The sequence below is a fragment of the Danio aesculapii genome, chromosome 9, assembly GCF_903798145.1.
Source record: "Danio aesculapii chromosome 9, fDanAes4.1, whole genome shotgun sequence".
Lineage (NCBI taxonomy): Eukaryota > Metazoa > Chordata > Actinopteri > Cypriniformes > Danionidae > Danio > Danio aesculapii.
The window spans coordinates 51,804,166-51,824,803 of NC_079443.1; the positions used below are offsets into that span (position 1 = coordinate 51,804,166).

The following is a 20,638-nucleotide window of genomic DNA, read 5'->3' on the forward strand; positions in this document are numbered from 1 at the left end:
TGAATATGTTATTCTCATTGTGTTTTAAGTGAAATAACATAAACATATGAGGCTGAGAAAAACTTTAGACTGACTTTTGCATCTGAACTCTTTAAATACTGTCAGCAGAAACATCCAGCACTCCATCCCATCATACCTGGAAGAGCCTCTGGAACTGTGGGTTTGGGATGTGGTTGACTTTGAAGATGTCCACACTTTCTCCATCCTCATCTTCCTCCATCAGCATCATGGAGTTAATCAGCGCATCTACGGCTGACAGCTGAGATCCTGAGAACAAACACAAAAAACCAAAGTAAAACCCTTGATCCATTTGGGCGGAAGTGACAAACTACAAGCTTTACATGTTTATATCAGTTTTATATATCTTCATTGGTTTATTTTCTTTTCAGCTTAGTCCCTTTATTAATCTGGGGTTGCCACAGCAGAATGAACCGCCAACTTATCCAGCATATATTTTACGCAACAGATGCCCTTCCAGCTGCAACCCATCAATAGGAAACATCCATACACACTCTCTCACACACATACACTACGGACAATTCAGCTTACCCAATTCATCTGCACCACATGTCTTTGGACTGTGGGGGAAACCGGAGCACCTGGAGAAAACCCACACGAATGCAGGGAAAACATGCAAACTTCACACAGAAATGCCAACTGACCCAGCCGAGACTCAAACCAGTGACCTTCTTGCTGTGAGGTGATTGTGCTACCCACTGCGCCACCTTATGTTGTCATTATTATTATTTATTTTTAAATAATTATATATAATTATAATTATATATAATATTATTATTGTTATCTATTATTTATTTATTGCATATTTATTGTTATGTTACAGAACGTAATAATTCTTTGTTCATTTATTTTATATATATAAATATTATATATATATATATATATATATATATATATATATATATATATATATATATATATATATATATATATATATATATATATACAGATTTGTGTTTTGTTTATGCATCTGGAGCTGATGTTGTGTTGCGCGCTGTGGAGCATGCGCAGGTCTCTCTCCCTCTAGAGCTGCGCTTGATTGCGGTCCAGCTGTGTTGCGAGTGGGAGCGTATATAAGCTGGAGGAGAGGAACAAAGGACGGATCTTTCTGCTCGGTGCAGGTCGCAAATCTCTGTCATCGTTGCCGCCGCTGTTGCTGTTGTTCCGAGCATCTCCTATCTCCTGCCCCAGATTGTTTGTTGAATTAGTGGTGTGATTGACTGATGTCGTTAGCTGACAATTTAATTATTTTCTAAACTGCTCGCCGTTAGATCTGAGCCCTTGTGCTTTTTTTATTTATTATAACTATATATTATTTTTGGATTTAAATTGAAGCTGTAGGTTGGGAATCGCCATTTACTTTAAAAACGCTTTCTCCTGGTTTGTGGCAGCGAGGGAGAGTAGGAAGTTTGTTGTAATTTTATTTTAGGTACTTTTATTTGAGCAGGTAAGTTAGGATTATTTCCCCGGAAGTTAGCTGTCTTTTTGTTTATTATTTTGGGCCTGGATTCTCTTCTGAAGAGATGCTTCTAAGATCTTTTGTTGTTTAAAAAAAATAATAAACCTTGTTATTTCTTGATAAACCTGTTGTGATCATTGTGAGTTGGGACAGGAGAAGGGGAAAACCCTAAGTTGAGTATTTTTAAGTTTAAGTTTTTACACTTTTGTTATTGTTCCCACCAACCCTAGACTGGTCGGGACGTCATATAGATAAATGTATAAAATATAAATAAATAAAATTCACACAAAAAAATATATCAAAAGTTAAATATGATTTTTCAGTTCAATGTTTGATCAATAATTTAAGATTCATCCTGGTGGTACCTTTTTAAAAATGTCCATCAAAGTCCTCTCCTTATAAAGATTTTGTCTAATTGTATTCAAACTTCCAACAGAATATGTTTGATAGTAAGAGCAGCCTGGGCAGTAATTCCATTTAGGTGGGTTTTCATTATTGAGTAGATACAATGAGTCAACATAGAATGTCCAATTCGACATCTAGTTTGATCATGCCTAGTCTCAAAATTATAATTTGCCGTCGGCGTCAATAGCCTAGTGGTTAGTGCGTCGACATATAGCACCAAAGTGCTCACGGCGACCCGAGTTTGATTCCTTGCTCAAGATCCTTTGCCGATCCTTCTCCTATCTCTGCTCTCCACACATTCCTGTCTGTAAAATCTCCACTGTCCTATTCCAATAAAGGTTAAAAACCCCTGAAAAATAATTATAAAAAAAAAATTATAATTTGCTAAGTGTCTTTAATTTATTTTCGGGTTGATTTTATTGTTATTTATGCAGTTGTCCCATTCCCTTCGCCATGTTTCATTTTTGTACAAATTAACTGTGGGCTTTAAGTCCTCAGGAGGAATTAAACATGCTGTCACATTCAAGGAGATAGCCTGTTTTGCTGCTTCATCTGCCAGTTCATTTCCATGTAGTCCCATATGACCTGGAATCTGGCTTTCTCTGAATATCTTGTCTGTTTGCAAGGTTATCGGCTGACCTCTGGATGCTATCGGCTCACGTTTTGCCAGGTCTTGTGAACTCCCGCTTTTGGACTCTATTGCTCTATTATTTTTGACCACCTGTCAATAAATACACTTACATCTTGAATTCATCTCAGTTGTATTATTTTCGTGAGCCTGACAAATAACTCCTGTATAAATAAGTTGCTAATTAGTAGTTTATTGAGCTAAAAATCTTAAATATTAGTTAGAAATTATTAGTTACTTAGAAATTTGTTTTTCTTGAACATGAATACGCTGAACTTACGCTAAACAATGTTTTACCAGCTTTTAAAAGGACATTCAAATAAAAAATTATGTAGATTAATGCAGCAACTAGTGAACTTAGTCTATACAGCTTAGATCTAGAATAACTGCTAATACATCTACTTAAAACTTTTAAATGTTAATGTGAGTGCTGACCTGACGGCATGAACTTCTTGTTGTTTTCCAGCATGGGGAAAGTGAACTGACGTAGATCCTCCATATACGGCAGCTGAACGTACAGCAGACACTGAGAAAGAGAAATAAAAGGAGTCTGGTTTATGATATACTCAACAGAAAGCACTCAGCGTTTGTTCTGTTTCATAGGGGTGTAACGATGCACTGAACTCCCCATTCGATTCATTCATGATTTCATTAGGATTTTCTCATTATTTTTTGTACAAGATGTGATTGAAGTCATTGTGTTTAGACAAGACAGTGTATTTCATTTCAATCTTGAAGGCTGTGTCAAAACATGCGGAAGCGGCTAAAAATTTGACTGTTAGAGGACAGCAGCAGCCTCTGAAATAAGACACAGATTAAGTTTAAAACATCCACATGAGGTGGTTTTTAATGAGCAAATAATATAAATATAACAAACATAAACTCAATCTTCATGGGCCTAGACTCAATCTTTCCAATGTTTTGAATTTGGAATGCAATTCTTGGTTCAACCACTAGGTGTCAATCCTACATACTGCATCTTTAATATGCAGCGGCGCCCCCAGAAAATTTTCTTATGGGAGGCCAGAAGAAGCCGCACCAAATCTTGGGGTGCCACACACAAAAAAAAATATGAATTCAGTGCAATGTTATATTTTTGTTTCTGGTAAATGAAATAATGTGGTTTTAATTCATTTAAGTAAATATTCTTGAAATTTTGCAATTTATCTCTTTAAAAAAAATCATCAATAAATTAAAAAAACAAAAAAACAAAACAAAACAATATTTAGTTTAACAGCACTTTTCATTTATAAATAACTTTTCAGTTATGTTCACATACTACTTTTATTGTACAGCATACGGTATATGCCATATATAAAATTAATAAAGATTAATTAATTAATTAAACAAACAAAAGACATTACTATATACATAACTTGAACTGTTTAACATTAGGCTCCTTCTGCGTTCTCGACGGCAGTTACGACGGGTGTAGATGGTTAAATTAGTTTGTTTAGTGCAACATGTTTGGAGCATTCACCATGTTACTCCCAACGCATGCGCACGCACACGCACACTCACTATACAGACTCTAATAAAATAATTTATCTATATTCCTTTTTGAGCCACATTATTATTAATACAGCTTCTTCTATTGATGTACCTTAAGGTAAATAATAAATTGCCATTGCTGTCTATATTGAAGGTGTGTGCGTGCTGTCAATGACGATCGGGGAGGGGGGAGTGAATCAGCTACGTCAGTGGCACCAATCAATCCACAATAATCTAGAGGCTGCTATTTATTTATTTACTGAAATATCGTGAATTTACATGAGTACATTAGATTAGTAAAGTCAACAGCAAAATCATATTGGGGTGGCCAGAGTTTACACTGGGGTGGCTGTGGCCCCACCCCTTGGAAGCACCCCTGTTGATACGTTCAGAGGAGAGATGAACAGAAATCACCACATAAACCTTTCTAAAGAAAGTCAGTTCAACTCAGAGACTCATGTCGGCGCAATAGCCTAGTGGTTAGCGCGTCTTCATATAGTGCAGTAGCATGTCAGGGCGTCCGGAGTTCGAATCCCGGCTCAAGGACATTTCCCTTCCCTACCCCCCTCTCTCTAGCTCTCTCCAACTTCGTTTCCTGTCTAAATACTGTCCAATCTAATAAAGGCAAATAGGCCACAAATAAATCTTAAAAAAACTCAACTGTATCTCAAAACTCAAACTCAATTGTATCACGATTTGTTTTGGCATTTCAATGGTCACATATTTTAATTGATTTTCACCCGGTTCACGGTTTGTTACATTCCCAGTTTACTATAAACCCACATACTTCATATTTCTCCTTTATGCAGGGAAACGCGGCGCCCACTTGAGGGTTGCTGCGGCGGTCGTAAGCATAACGTACAATGGCTGCCATCTTTAGACCGTCGAGAGCACGAATCAGGGAGGAAAGAGCAACTGCTGCATGCTGAAAACACACAAACACAACATTAAACATACACAAACTTAAAAAATCTGTAAATGCTAGGGGAAACGTTGATTTTCTCTTTAATACTAAAACATTACAGCGCTGTTCAAAAGATTGGGGTCAGTAAAATTTGATCAGTAATTATGATCTGCAAGTGCATTCAAGTAATGTGTAACAGTAAAGACTGTAACATTATAATGGCTATTGATCACTGCAAGATTTCTGTTTTAACTTAAATGTTCTTCCTTTACACTTTCTATTCATTCAATATCTTTAAAACAAAATGTGTCTCAGTTTACACAACAATATAAACCGGCGTCACGGTGGCGCAGTGGGTAGCGCAATCGCCTCACAGCACAGCACAGTGACCCCAGATTAATAAAGGGACTAAGCTAAAACGAAAATGAATGACTGAACAACAATACTTCTGGAAAAAAAAAAACACCCAGAGCTTTTTGACTAACTGCTAATGTTTATCGTCTTTATTCATATTTATTTTCGTGTTGTCACTTGTAACTTTATGTACACTGGAAGCTTCTGTAGCCAAAACAAATTCCTTGTGTGTGTGTGTGTGTGTGTGTGTGTGTGTGTGTGTGTGTGTGTGTGTGTGTGTGTGTGTGCGCGTGCGTGCGTGCGTGTGTGTAGGCACACTTGGCGATAAAACCGATTCTAATTCTTCTAACATGTTTCTTGATGATCAAATTAGATCTTATAATGATTTCTGTAGGGTCGTGTGATACTGAAGACTAGAGTAATGATGCTAAAAAATTTTACGTTAATATTATTCCACATTATTTCAGCTTTTACTGTATTTTTTTATGTAAAATATTCCCAAAAACTTTACAGACCTTTAAAACAATATACAATCAATACATTATTCATTAAACATGTACACACAGACATCACCTACATGCTATAAAACTGCAGGTTAACTTTGTTTGTATATAATAACTTAATTTGATTGTAAGCCAAAAATGTGCACCTTTTGTGAAGCTGCTTAAAAAAATTATTATTATTATAAAAAGCCCTATACAAATAAACTTGAACTGAATTATCAATATACAGTATCTATAATGCTAATAATTTTGTTAATTTCCATGTAGATCTTTTTTCTCAAATATATGTATGTTTAAAAACAAATCACTGAGATTTTCAGATTTTATTAATTATCTATAAATCAGAAAGGCAACCATCTTTTTAAAGCTTTACAAATTTTATTTAATTACCATTTTAAAAAGAAAAATATTTTAATTAATATATTTAATTACCATTTTCAAAATAAATAAATAAATAAATAAATAAATAAATATATATATATATATATATATATATATATATATATATATAAAAATAAATAAAGACATTAACTATACGTGATAAATGTGTGTTTTTGCGCAACAGCACATTCACATCAGAATTACTGACGATCATTAAACTAACAGCAAAACTTTACAAATGCTTGGTAAAACTCACCTCATCATCTCTGGGTGCAAAAACTTTGACAACTTGGCTTCCCATAAACTGATGACGAGGAATCTGAATCAATTGAACACAACAAAAACAAATAAACAGTCACTATATACAGGTAAACTCAAAATTGTTAGCCCTACCGTGTTTGTTTTTCACATATTTCCCAGTTAATGCTTAACAGAGCAAGGAATTTTTCACAGTAATTCCTCTAATGTTTTTTCTTCTGGAGAAAGTCTCATTTGTTTTATTTCGGCTAGAAAAAAAGCAGTTTTTAATTTTGTAAAACCATTTTAAGGTCAGTATTATTAGCCCCCTTAAGCAATATTTGTTTTGGATTGTCTACAGAACAAACCCCTGATATACAATGACTTGCCTAATTACACTAACTTTAACCAAATTAACCTAGTTAAGCCTTTAAATGTCACTTTAAGCTGAATACTAGTGTCTTGAAAAATATCTAATATCTAATAGTCAATTACTCTGTGCTGTCATCACGACAAAGATAAAATAAATCAGTTATTAGAAATTATTAAAACTATTATGTTTATAAATGAGCTGAGGAAATCTTCTTTCTGTTAAATAGAAATTGGGGGGAAAATATACAGGAGGGCGAATAATTCACACTTCAACTGTACATATTAATAGAGGAAAACTATTTTTATTTAAGGGGGGTGTCCTATTATATCCTATCATTATTATCAGACAATTTCAAGTTAGAGAAGTCCTATAATAAAGAGCTATTAAATAAAACCAACAGAGCAGAATTTGTAAAAATCGCTGACACTGAAGTATTTTACCTGAAGGTGTGTGTGAAAACAGCGCCATCTGCTGACCAATATCTTACCTGCTCCTGTTTAGTAAAACCAAGCACAGAGAAACACTTCCCATCATGCTTATATTTCATCTGCTCCTCGTCTACCTTTGAAAACGGCACAATGTCACTTCCGTAACGGTAACCTGTAAAAAAAAAAAACACATGGCATAAAAAAAGCCATGATGATTACACTATAGTGTTTTATATACAGTACAGATGATCAGATCAGCTGTTAAATGCTGTCTTGTGTTGCATGAGTATATTTGTAAGAATAGCCAACAATACATTGCATTGTCAAAATTATTTAATATTTACAATTTTGTAATATTTTGCACGGTGGCTCAGTGGTTAGCACTGTCGCCTCACAGCTAGAAGGTCACTGGTTCGACTCTCGGCTGAGTCAGTTGGCATTTCTGTGTGGAGTTTGCATGTTCTCCTCATGTAAGTGTGGGTTTCCTTTGGGTGCTCCGGTTTCCCCCACAGTCCGTACACATGCGCTATAGGTGAATTGGATAAACTAAATTGGCCGTAGTATATTAGTGTGTGTGTGTGAATGCGAGAGTGTATGGGTGTTTTCCCAGTACTGGGTTGCGGCTGGAAGGGCATCTGCTGTGTAAAACATATGCTAGAATAGTTGGCTGTTCATTCAGACACCTGATAAATGAGCGAATTAGCCGAAGGAAAACAAACGAATGAATGAATTTTGTAATAGCTGTATCTCGGCCAAATATTGTCCATAACAAACCATACATTAACGGAACGCTTATTTATTCCAACTAAAATACAGTTATTTATAACTAAAATAAAATTATTTAAAATAATTAGCTTCTAATATATATATATATATATTTTAAATACATATTTAAAAATTTATATTAATAGAATTGAACAGAATACGATTTAAAATAAAATAAAACTATGTGTGAGGATGTAAGACACTTAATAAATCAATCCTAAAATAGTTGCACAATAGTTGACAAACTAAAATAGCTCAAATTAAATTCATAAACTTACTTTTTTTCTAATATATTTTAAAACATACACTACCAGTCAAAAGTTTGGGGTCAGTTTTTTTTCTCTTTTTTTTAATGATTCTGTTCATCAAGGCAGCATTTATTAAATGCAAAAATAATTGTTAAATTGTTAAATATTTATTACAATTTTAAATAACTGCTCTCTTATTCTATGTACTTTCAAATAAAATGATTACTCCAGTAATTATTGCTTTTATTACAAATAACATTAATAATAAAAAACTAAAAATAAATAATAATAAAAAAAAAATAATAATAATAATAATAATTATTATTATTATTATTTAATTTTTTAATTAATAATATTAAAGTGATTTCTAAAGGATCATGTTACTCTGAAGCACGTATTAAATAAACTGGAAATTTATCTTTAAAATCACTGGAATAAATTATTAAATTAATTTATAAACTACTTTTGAACAGTTATTTTACATTTCTAACATTTTAAAATTTTACAATTTGTACTGTATTTTTGAAGAAATAAATACAGCCTTGGTGAGCAGGAGAAGCTGATTTTAAACCAATTAAAGTCCTACTTACCCCAAACTTTTGACCTGTAGTGTATAAATTTAATTCATATTAAATATTAATATGGTTTATTTTAAAATTGACAATGTAAGAGTCAAAATAAAACCATACTAAAACAACACTGGCAACATGATGGCGCAGTGGGTAGCACTGTCGCCTCACAGCAAGAAGGTCGCTGAGTCGAGTTCCAATTGGGTCAGTTGGCATCTCAGTGTGGAGTTTGCATGTTCTCCCCATGTTGGTGTGGATTTCCTCCGGGTGCTCCAGTTTCCCCCACAAGTCCAAACACATGCGCTATAGGTGAATTGAACAAACTAAATTGGCCGTAGTGTATGTGCGGGTGTGAATGCAAGTGTATGGGTGTTTCCTAGTGCTGTGTTGCCGCTGGAAGGGCATGCGCTGTGTAAAACATATGCTGGATAAGTTGGCGGTTCATTCCGCTGTGGCGATCCCTGATGAATAAAGGACTAAGCCGAAAATAAAAAAAATGAATGAATAAAACAACACTGTAGTTCACTAAATTAACTACAATTTTAATAAAATTAATACTTAACTATTTGTTTATAATATATGTCAAATTATGTTAAATTCTGTGTAAAATTGACTTTTTTTTTTAATTATGAGAATTTAAAAAACAAAGAAATAACACTGTAGTGGCTGAACTAAAATAAAATTTAAACAAATTTTTCTAATAAATGTTATATTTTTCCTAAAATATAACACTGTACTAAAGACAATACTATCATTATTCATATATTCAAAAAAATGTATAAACTGATCATTTGTTTTAGGTTATAAACAGTAATAATGTTGCAAAATTAGTGGCTTTAAAAAAACTTTGTGCCACCATCACATTCACACATGATGCCAACCATGTGACTGAGGACAACACATACATTTAAAACACATATACACTCTATTAAACCTGTACACACAGACATCATCTATATGCTATAAAATTGCAGGTTAACAATGCCTGTATATAATATATATCATTATTAATTATTATATATAATAATAATTATAATATTTTAATTATAATTATATATAATAATAATATTATTATTATATTATATATATATATATATATATATATATATATATATATATATATATATATATATATATATATATATATATAATATTTGATTGCAACTTTAACTTATTTCGATTATAATGCAATAATGTGCACCTTTTGTAAAGCTGCTTTCAAACAATAATTATTGTCAACTGAATTGAACTGAACAAAACAACTGAAATATGCAGGTATTATTTTGAATGTGGACTGCAACATCGGATGTGACATTTTCAGTCTTTTATTTTCTGTGCACCTTGTATAGTGTCGTCTTTCTGCACTTCAGTTTCATCATCATCGTTCAGACAGTAAACCGTTTCTCTCTTCACGTCGTCTCTCTGGTGACTCTGAGCGTCCACAATTGTCCAGGACTTCTTCACCTTCTCCTCCGTCACCTTACGAACATCCAACACAACATTAGTTCAGGACAGAAACGCTGACAAAGCAGAGATGCAAAACATGGGAATAAAAGATCCCACCTATTATATCGTTATGCAAAGAAAAGAGTTTTTTTTTAAGTTGAAGTATAAAATTAATGGGAAACTGTAAAAAAAACAAACATGCATTTAAATAGTGTGTTGTACTGTATACACTGTGAACATCAGCTACGATAATTATTCTCTTTATTCTCCATTTCCACCTGGGGATACTCTTCCCGAGGCCCTCAGATTATGCAGAGTCACTGATTCGATCCAAGACCAACGACGAGATGATCCCAAGGTTTCCATATCCTGGACCAGGCCGAATCCTGAGCAGCTACTGTGATGGTCATGGAGGAGTGGAGAACATGAGACTGATTCCTGTGACGCTCCAGAGACAGACGAGTCTTCGCTGAGGCCAGCTTCCAGCCTCCGCCGCTGAGACTGCAGCTCTGCACAAGACGTTTGGCCAGCGGAGAAATTAAAATGATCTTGCCCAACTGAGTCTGGTTTCTCTCAAGGTTTTTTTTTCTTCACTTACGCCATTGGTGAAGTTTTTTTTCCCTCTCCGCTGTCGCCACTGGCTTGCATGGTTCAGGATCTGTAGAGCTGCGCATCGTTGGATTTGCTCTTCAATATATGGGCTCTCAGTAGTGATTATTAAACCACACTGAACTGAGCTAAACTGAACTGAACTTAAACACTACAAACTGAACTACACTGTTCCTATTTACTGTGACCTTTTATGTGAAGCTGCTTTGACACAATCTACATTGTATAAGCGCTATACAAATAAAGGTGAATTGAATTGAATATTAATTTGTTATTCAAAAAGTATTTAAAGTTCATGTTTTATTTATCTAGATCTAAACACACTTTAATCAAATATAATTTTTTATTTAAAATATTATATTTAGGTTAAAAAATATATTTATTCTAAAAGTCTGCTAATTTACAAAACGAGTTCTAGTAATTTCAATTAATTGAGTGCAAAAAAATTAATGGAAACCTTGTTTAATCAAATGTCAAAGTTAAGAAGGTGTCATTTTTACTTATCTGCAAAAAAAAAAAACATGTATTTCTGTCTGTATTTTGGGGAAAGAATGTTTTTTTCAACTTTGTTTTTGTTTTTTATAAATTTTTGTTACAAAACTCCCATGAACATTACAGGAAATCAATTTTTATATCATTACAAAACAGACTTTCCCACCTCTACACCCCCCTCCTCCTCCCCTCCCAAAAAGTTAAAAATAAAAATAAAAAAGATAAAAAAATAAAATAATATATACAAATACAGAAAAATAAAGTAAAACTACAGATTGCAGAATATCCTTCACAAATGTAAATCAAAATTAAATAAAAAAATTGGAATCCAAATAAGTCATTTTTACACACCATTCCACTTTATCTATTTACAAATTGCATAAAAGGGGACCACACCTTTTTAAAGACCTCTGCTTTACCTCTTATTGCATATGTTAATTTTTCAAGTGCAAGGTTATTAGTCATTTCTTTAATCCACTGTGAAAGAACAGGTCTCTGGATGTTTTTCCATACTAAAGCAATCACACGTTTAGCTTGTATTAAACTAAAATCTATGAGCTTCTTTTTGCTTGCATTTACAGACACATTTTCGGGATATATATGCAATAAACACAGCTTTGATTCCATAGGAATATGTTCACCTGTCATTTCACAAAGCACATCAAGAACCTCCTTCCAGAACATTTGCAGCTCTCTGCACTCCCACATACAATGAAACAATGTGCCAATTTCATCTTGACATTTTGTACAGACATCTGGAATGTTAGGATTAATCCTATGTAATTTGACCGGGGTCATATATGTCCTCATCATCCATTTATATTGTAGTATTCTACATCTAGTGTTGATAGATTGGGTTTGAGCCAAAAAACAGGCACGTTCCCATTCCTCAACAGTGATATCTACCTGTAAGTCTCTTTTCCATGCTGAAAGATATGATTGGGAGCTTTCCTTTAGTCCAGTCAGTAATGTCTTATAAAACATGGATGACATTTCTCTATCGTTAATGTGATTTAAAGTAATTTGTTCTAGTATAGAGAGTTGAGGTTCTGAATAGGTTTTAATTCTTGAATATATATAACTTCTAATCTGAAGGTATTTAAAAAAATGTTTTGGTGGAAGATTATATTTTAAAGCTAACTGCTGAAAAGTCATGAGTGTACCTCCTTCATACAGGTTTTTTACCATACATAATCCTTTGATCTGCCAATTTTTAAACCCCATGTCACTTCTTCCAGGTATAAAATAATTATTGCCCCATATTGGTGAGAAGGGGGAAATGGATATTTTCTCCTCCAAAAAGGAATGGGCCTGGGAAAGAATGTTTGCTAATTCACAAGACTGGTCTAGAAATATTGATAAAGTGGACTTCAATATTATTAAATAGAAACATTTTTATAAAACAAAAGGAAACATCAAAATCAAATGTCTGTCAGTATTTTGGGGAAGAAAGACTTTCCTTAATTTTATTAAATTAAGGTTTAATAATTTCCATGAAGTGTAGTTAAGCCTTTAAATGTCACTTTAAGCTGAATACTAGCATCTTGAAGAATATCTAGTCAAATATTATGTGCTGTCATCATGGCAAAGATAAAAGAAATCAATTATTAGAGATGAGTTATTAAAACTATTATGATTAGAAATGTGTTGGAAAAACAAAATCTCTCTTTTAACAGAAATTGGGGGAAAAACATACAGGGGGCTAATAATTCTGGTCTAGGGTCAGTTATAAAAACAAACAACTCATGCATTTGATTGATCAACAAACACACAAACTCACGGCTTTATATCCAACGATGCGGATGGACAGAGAGCTGCCGATAGTAAGCTGACACGGCCACGCCATCGGCCTCCTGTCGATACGCTTGAAGATGGAGAGTTTCTCCAGAGCGTCACTGCAGAAAAAGATACCACAATCACACATCTGCAACAACTAACACCTGAGGAGAGTGCTATGCGTGCACTGTACGATGTCTGATGTGAAACATCATGATGGACGATGGCATCATCATCGTCGGCGGCGGTGAATTAATTATTTATGATTAATTCATAATGGATTCATTATTTGTAGCCTACCGTTTCAACTATCTAACCCCCATGGTCTTTGTTTTACCCATAACCAAATCATAAATAAATAAAGATAAGTTACACACAAATTACCACCTGTCAATCATTTTTTCCTTAGGACTCTGGCATGAATAGGCAGAGTGATCTGTGTCGTTATAATGGCGTAGACAAACTTGGTTGGTAAAAACGGTGCACAACAAACAGGAACCAACAGTATCTGAGAATCACTAAAAGTACGAAGTACAAGTGTGAAAACAAAATATTTGAGCAGCATTCTGACGCTGTGACACGTTACCTGATAGATTCAAAAGACCAAAGAGACGCTAGATTAACTAACGTATTTATATTACGTAATATCATGTTTAACAACTATAGTGAGACATTTTCAGCGGTACATCCTTGATAAACTGTCCAACGTGCACTGCTCTCTGGGATTCTGTGCTCAAAGCACCTTCTGACTGCCTAGAGCTGAGACGTGCGTATATGCTGCAGCACATACCTGTGTGTGTGGTCACGTGATGTGCGTTTTCAGTGGTATAATTCAATTCAATTCAATTCACCTTTATTTGTGTAGCGCTTTTACAATGTAGATTGTGTCAAAGCAGCTTCACATAGAAGGTCATAGTAAATAGGAACAGTGTAGTTCAGTTTTAGTGTTTAAGTTCAGTTCAGTTTAGCTCAGTTCAGTGTGGTTTAATAATCACTACTGAGAGTCCAAACACTGAAGAGCAAATCCATCGATGCGCAGCTCTATAGATCCCGAACCATGCAAGCCAGTGATGAGGAAAAAAACTTCAGTGAAGAAAGTGAAGAATTAAAAAACCTCGAGAGAAACCAGGCTCAGTTAAGCACGACCATTTCTCCTCTGGCCAAACGTCTTGTGCAGAGCTGCAGTCTCAGCGGCGGAGGCTGGAAGCTGAACCTCAGCGAAGACTCATCTGTCCCTGGAGCGTCACAGGAATCGCAAACAGCTAACAGTATAGTGCGGAAGGAGAGCTTTTCAAAAATGTTAGATGAAACACCTGTGTGGACGTGGATCGTGTTAATTCTAAAATGCCATTTTAAAATGAAGACGTATTAGTGTAAACGGGGCCAAGTGTCTATTTCTCATGAGCAGGTTGCTGCTCTAACGGGGGTGTGGCGGGGCAGAGGGTCGTGATGCCAGCTCAGCATTATGAAGTCTATCGGCAATGGACGATGGCATCGTCTATCGACCCAATCCTAGCGTGCACCATTGCAAAGCCTGTCAAACAGCGCCTAATTAAAAGACTAGGTCTGGTTGTGGTTTCTAAAACTTTTGAAACCACACAAGGTTTACATATAAACACATTTGTTTATTGTGTCTAAAGTGAAAGTAGTAAAGAGATGCGTAAAGTGCAGGTCTTAAAGAGACAGCAGACTTCGGGCTCATTCCCACTGTTTTTGCTTACAAAGCTTTGCTTACAAAAACATCGGGAGAAGAACTGATTACAAAATGAAGCTATTTCAGAGTGATTTTTACACTGAACTGAACTTCAACTGTGAAAACTGGACTGAAACAGTTTTAAACTGCAAGAACATCATCTCTGTTAAGCTTCGACACAGTCTAAATTGTAAAGCGCTTTAGAAATAAAGATGAGTTGAATCGTATCATTGGATTTGCTCTTCAGTGTTGGGGATTTCAGCAGTGATATTTACACCATACTGAGCTAACCTTAACTGAACTTCATCTTTGGAAAAATGGACTGAAGCAGTTTCAATTCACTAGAGCTTCACCTACGTTAAGCTGCTTTGACATAATCTACATTGTAAAAAGCATGTTTATTCTTCTCTCGCTTTTATAGCTCACAATCACAGAGATATTAGTGACACTAGTTTCTGAACTTGTCTGAATTTATAATCTCTGAGTACTGTAAATTCACCGCACATCTACACTGATATACTGTATTCAAAACTGAACTTCCACTGTGAAAACTGGACCGAAGCAGTTTCAATTAAGCTGCATTGATCTACATTGTAGAAGAGCTATAGAAATGAAGATGAATTAAAATCCACATGTAATGTATTTACTGTTATTCAAGTATCTACTTCAGGGGTCACCAAACTTGTTCCTGGGGGGCCGGTGTCCTGCAGATTTTAGCTCCAACCCTAATCAAACACACCTGAACAAGCTAAACAAGGTCTTACTAAATATACTTGAAACATCCAGGCAGGTGTCTTGAGGCAAGTTGGAGCTAAATCCTGCAGGGACACCGGCCCTCCAGGACCGAGATTGGTGACCCCTGATCTACTTAATAAATAAAAAATGAATTGAATCAGAAAGAATCGTGATTTTCCTGGACAGAATTGTGATATGATAATTTTGTCCCAGCCCTAACCTGAATGTGTAGACCTCCTCCAGGTCGTCCTCGTCCTCCAGGCTGCTCATGATGTGTTTGACCATCTCCAGACCTTGTGTTTGCTGGCGAGTCAAGCCTTTTCCCGGACGGGACGGAGGCGCTGAGGGTCCTGCTGCATCACCCCCACCTCCCGCTCCATCTTCAACATCCACAGGGAACGGCAAACTGAACCAATCAAACACAACAAATCAATACAGAAATGCTAATAATATAGAGAACTATCATATGCACAATAAAATCTAAATGTTTCTATTCAGTATGGCTTTTTTAAGGGTTTTAATTATTATTTATTTATTCTTGTTATATTTTGTCTTAATACCCCGATGCATATTACTTAATAAAAAGTATCGGAAATTAGAAAATTAACTCTAAAATAAATTTACAGCTAAATTATTTATTTTCTACAATTTATTTAGATTTTGTTATCCATTTTGCAATGTATGAATAATATATATCTATGTAATGTTAATGTTTACAATGCAAAGATTTAATTAGATCCACTTATTTGGAAAACAAAGCAAGTCTCTCATATAATAGATCTACTAAAAACAGAAAATATTAGTTTACAAACTGTATTGTAAATAAATCATATGAACATTTTTATATTAGTCAATAATATTACTTAAATGTATAAAAAAACTGAATATATATATAAATTTACACACATTTACACAAATAAATAAATAGACTCAATGATGGGCTAAATATCTGCAGAAATCTGCGAATTTCTGAGCAAGCAGATTCTGTGTGGGCTTAGTTATTACTTAAAGTACGTATTGCAGACATATATATAACTATGTCCTGTCAACAAAACAAATCATATGTGTTTATTTATTTATTTATTATTTATTGCCACATCAGCAACTTTCGTGGCCAAATGGATATATATTAAAATATTACATGATAAAAACAAATTCGTATTATATATATTTTTCAATTCTATTTTTGATAAAAAAAATGTAAAACTTTTCCTGGTGATACCTTTTTAAAAATGTCCATCAAAGTGCTCTCCTTATAAAAATTTTGTCTAATGGAATTTAAACTTCTACATTCCAACAAAATATGTTTGATGGTAAGAGCAGTCTGGCAGTTATTACATTTAGGTTATTCTTCGTTATTTAATAAATATGAATGTGTCAACCTAGAATGTGCAAATTATAATTTGCTAAATGTCTTTCATTTATTTTATCATATGCGTGTTAAAACATACTTGTCAATAAAACTATTTCTGATCCTGATAACAGAAAATTACATATCAGAATCAAATCTGGGTCACTTTGCATCTTACTCAGATTGAAAACTTCCCTGTTATAAAAGAGCATCTGATGCTTGATGACATACAAAAATGCACTGCTTTTTTCCCTAAGGTCATGGAAAAATCTTTTGGCCGGTGAGTACAAGTTATCTTTCTTATTTTTATTTCTTACAAGAACTGCAGGGTGATTCCAGCTTTCTTCAGGTTCTGAATGATAATATCCAGCTGATCTTCTGAAGTCTGGATGTTCAGATCCGTCAGCAAGGCGATATTCAGACGATCATACTTCTTCCCCCTTAAAACAGATAATAAGAGTGACGGAAGCATAAAAACTCCTTTAAATTGACATACATGCATTTAAAGGAACAGGAAAATGGTGCTAAACTCACATGGTTTCATTCTGCAGAAGGTCCATGCAAACCACCAGAGCATCAAGCCCTGATGAAAATGTCAAGGAATTTAACAATAACACATAACAAAATACAAATAATATCATTTATTGTCTCAGTGACTTCAATGTTCAATATTTATAGGCCTTATGACCTTTAATATTTGAATAATTTAACATGGTTATTGCTATAATTCACTGAAACTAAAATAATTATTGCTTGAAATAAAATAAATGGTAATTAAAAGGTTTAATAAATCAAGATAAAAAGGAGCAAATATTTCTTGTTTTTATTTTAATTGATGCATTTTTTGACCATGTAGACACACAGAACTAAATATGCTATTTTAAAATATTAATTAAAATGTAATTTGTATGACTTAATTAACAGCTTTTTATCGAAACACATAGATAACTAGATAATAATAATAATAATAGTAAATTATTACAATCATTATGCTTAAAAAATTCTCTCCGTTAAACAGCACTTTGAAAATACATGAAAAAGAATTAAAATGTCACAGAAGTGCTAACAATGTTGTCTTCTGCTGTATATACTGTAGTGTAACAGGAAGGATACAGTCGGCCTGCTGAGCGCCAGGTTGCAGTTCTCTTTCAATCTCCTCCAGCAGCTCAAAATCAGGCATCATGAGGTGTCGGTGAACCGTGATGTTCTCGTACTGACCGTCTGTGGCCAGAGGATTCTTGGTGCCATCAGTACCAAACAGAACCAGACCGATCTCATCCTTATTCTCGGCAAACACCTGAAACACAGAAACAGCTTCAATTGACATCAGAACCAGAATATGATTTATTCGCCAAGTGTGCGCATACAGACAAGGAATTTCTGTAAGTTCAGGTGTACATTCATTCATACATATCAACACAAAGGGACAGAGAGACATTTAAGTAAGTGGGAAATAAAGCAAACAATAAACTTTTATATTATATTATATGTACAGTATTCAGCATAAATGAGTACACTAACTTAAGAAAATTAATAATTTTATCAATTTCTCAGGAATTTAGCCAATACATTTTTACGCATTTAAACTAAATTGTTTTATTAAACAGTTATATTTATTTATTAAAATAAGAGTTTGGTCATCAAACATCTTTAGGAATAGAAAGATAATACATTTAAATTCAAATAATTTATTGGAAAAACAAATTTACAACTTCAAAATGTCTAATATATTTAATATATATATATATATACATTTATAATAAATTTAATAAAATTATGTTTCTCGTGATTTTTTCTGTCTATTAAAATTTTATATTTCCCCCCCAAGATATTAATTTGGATACATTCATTTTCAGACTGTGATCCTAAGATTTTTTTTTTGTTATATTAGTTCCAGTTTTGTCTTTGCTACCGACTAATCTAATGTATATGCACAAATATAATATTGTAAAGCATCCTACAGAAAATATTGATTCTAAAGAGAGATCTGTGAGGGGTGAACTCATTTTTGCTGGGCACTGTGTGTGTGTATATCTCTCTAGCTATATATGATTTGTGTACACTATGTGCATTGATTTAACTGTATATATTAAATGTGTATTACAATAAGTGTTTTTAAGAATACAGAAACCATAAACAAAATATTGGTACTGCATTTTTTTTATTTACATCGAGTGTGTAATATCAACATTTTATTTATTATAAATAGTGCTGGGCAGGCATTGATCACATACAAAATAGTTTGATTTAACATAATATATAAGTACTATACACACACACACATACACACATACATACATACATACACACATACATACATACATACATACATACATACACATATATATATATATATATATATATATATATATATATACACACATACATACACACATATATATATTTAATGTATATGTGACACAAACAAAACTATATAAAATGTTACAAATATATTTAAATGTAAATATAATTTATATCATATATATTTCATCTAAATATAAACAAGCATTTTCTCAAATATATGCATGCATGTGTATTTATATATGCATAATAAATATACACAGTATACAAGCATACATTATGTCAAAACAAACTTTCATTTTGGATGCGATTAACTTTTGTACAAACCTGCCGCTGGACAAACTTCTGGATGACTTTCTTGGCCTGTTCAAATGGCGGCTCCTGTCCAGGTCCAGAGTTGCTCATGGAGAAACCCACATCCATGCAGAGCACCAGCGCCGACTGCAAAAACACAATAAAAGACTGAAAAATACATGTTTCAAGCAGTAAAATAACAATTTGTGGACATACCTCCATGTGGTGGAAAATCATACTCAAGTGAAAGTGCTATTACATGCCAAAACATGTAGTGCAAGTAAAGTAAAAAGTATCTGCTGTAAAGACTATTCAAGCTATGAGTAAAAGTAGCCCTTCTAAAAGTACTCAAGAATAGTGAGTAGTGAGTATTACACTGTGAAAATGATTCCACCTTAGAGCCTGCAGATTAAAATTGTAGCTTAAAGGTTGATGCGTTTCTTTGCAGAGTGAAATCTGTGTAGCCTAAAGGGCAAAAATCTAGCAGTGCTGATATCTTAATGCCTAGGTTATGACTTTTGACCCCGATCGAAGAAGATGAGATTTTTTTCTATGATCAATTTGATTAGACGGGAATCACAGGACTGATTATTCTATAACCAAACACTGTACACTGTAAAAATATCTGTAAAATGGCAGTTTCCTGATTCATATTTTTATTTTTCTGCATTTATTTCTGCTTCTGAATTGTATTATGGGATCTTGATCTTTCTTCCAACAACTTTTAACATTGATAAGTTAGAAAACGTGACTTTTAAAAACATTTTTAATAGTTTAAAGTGCTATATTGTCTGGGTTGGTGTTGTATATTACGCTACAAAAACATATTAAACTGCCAGTACATTTTCTGTTATTTTACAGACTTATTATTTCTCGAGATATTATTTTTTTATACGTCATGTTATTTCAAACTACTAAAATGTCAAAAAAGGGTGACATGGTGGCTCAGTGGTTAGCACTGTCACCTTACAGCAAGAAGGTCACTGGTTCGAGTCCCGGCTGGGTCAGTAGTCATTTCTGTGTGGAGTTTGCATGTTCTCCCTATGTTGGCGTGGGTTTCCTCCGGGTGCTCCGGTTTCCCCCACAGTCCAAACACATCCGCTAAAGGGGAATTGGGTAAACTAAATTGGCCATAATGTGTGTGTGAATGATTGTGTATGGGAGTTTCCCAGTGCTGG

General features: G+C 33.9%; 1 protein-coding gene across 1 annotated transcript in view; it reads right to left on the reverse strand.

Moving 5' to 3' along the window:
* Positions 1-20,638, reverse strand: part of xrcc5 (X-ray repair complementing defective repair in Chinese hamster cells 5) — a 37,968-nt gene that overhangs the window by 15,729 nt on the left and 1,601 nt on the right. The window contains exons 2-13 of the mRNA XM_056465952.1: positions 19,494-19,607; positions 17,979-18,162; positions 17,400-17,448; positions 17,183-17,305; positions 15,735-15,920; positions 13,091-13,205; positions 10,104-10,242; positions 7,241-7,353; positions 6,400-6,462; positions 4,789-4,926; positions 2,946-3,036; positions 137-267 (exon numbers count right to left, since the gene is read on the reverse strand). Coding sequence (XP_056321927.1) covers positions 137-267; positions 2,946-3,036; positions 4,789-4,926; positions 6,400-6,462; positions 7,241-7,353; positions 10,104-10,242; positions 13,091-13,205; positions 15,735-15,920; positions 17,183-17,305; positions 17,400-17,448; positions 17,979-18,162; positions 19,494-19,607 — 1,446 coding nt within the window. The remainder of the gene's footprint in view (positions 1-136; positions 268-2,945; positions 3,037-4,788; positions 4,927-6,399; positions 6,463-7,240; positions 7,354-10,103; positions 10,243-13,090; positions 13,206-15,734; positions 15,921-17,182; positions 17,306-17,399; positions 17,449-17,978; positions 18,163-19,493; positions 19,608-20,638) is intronic.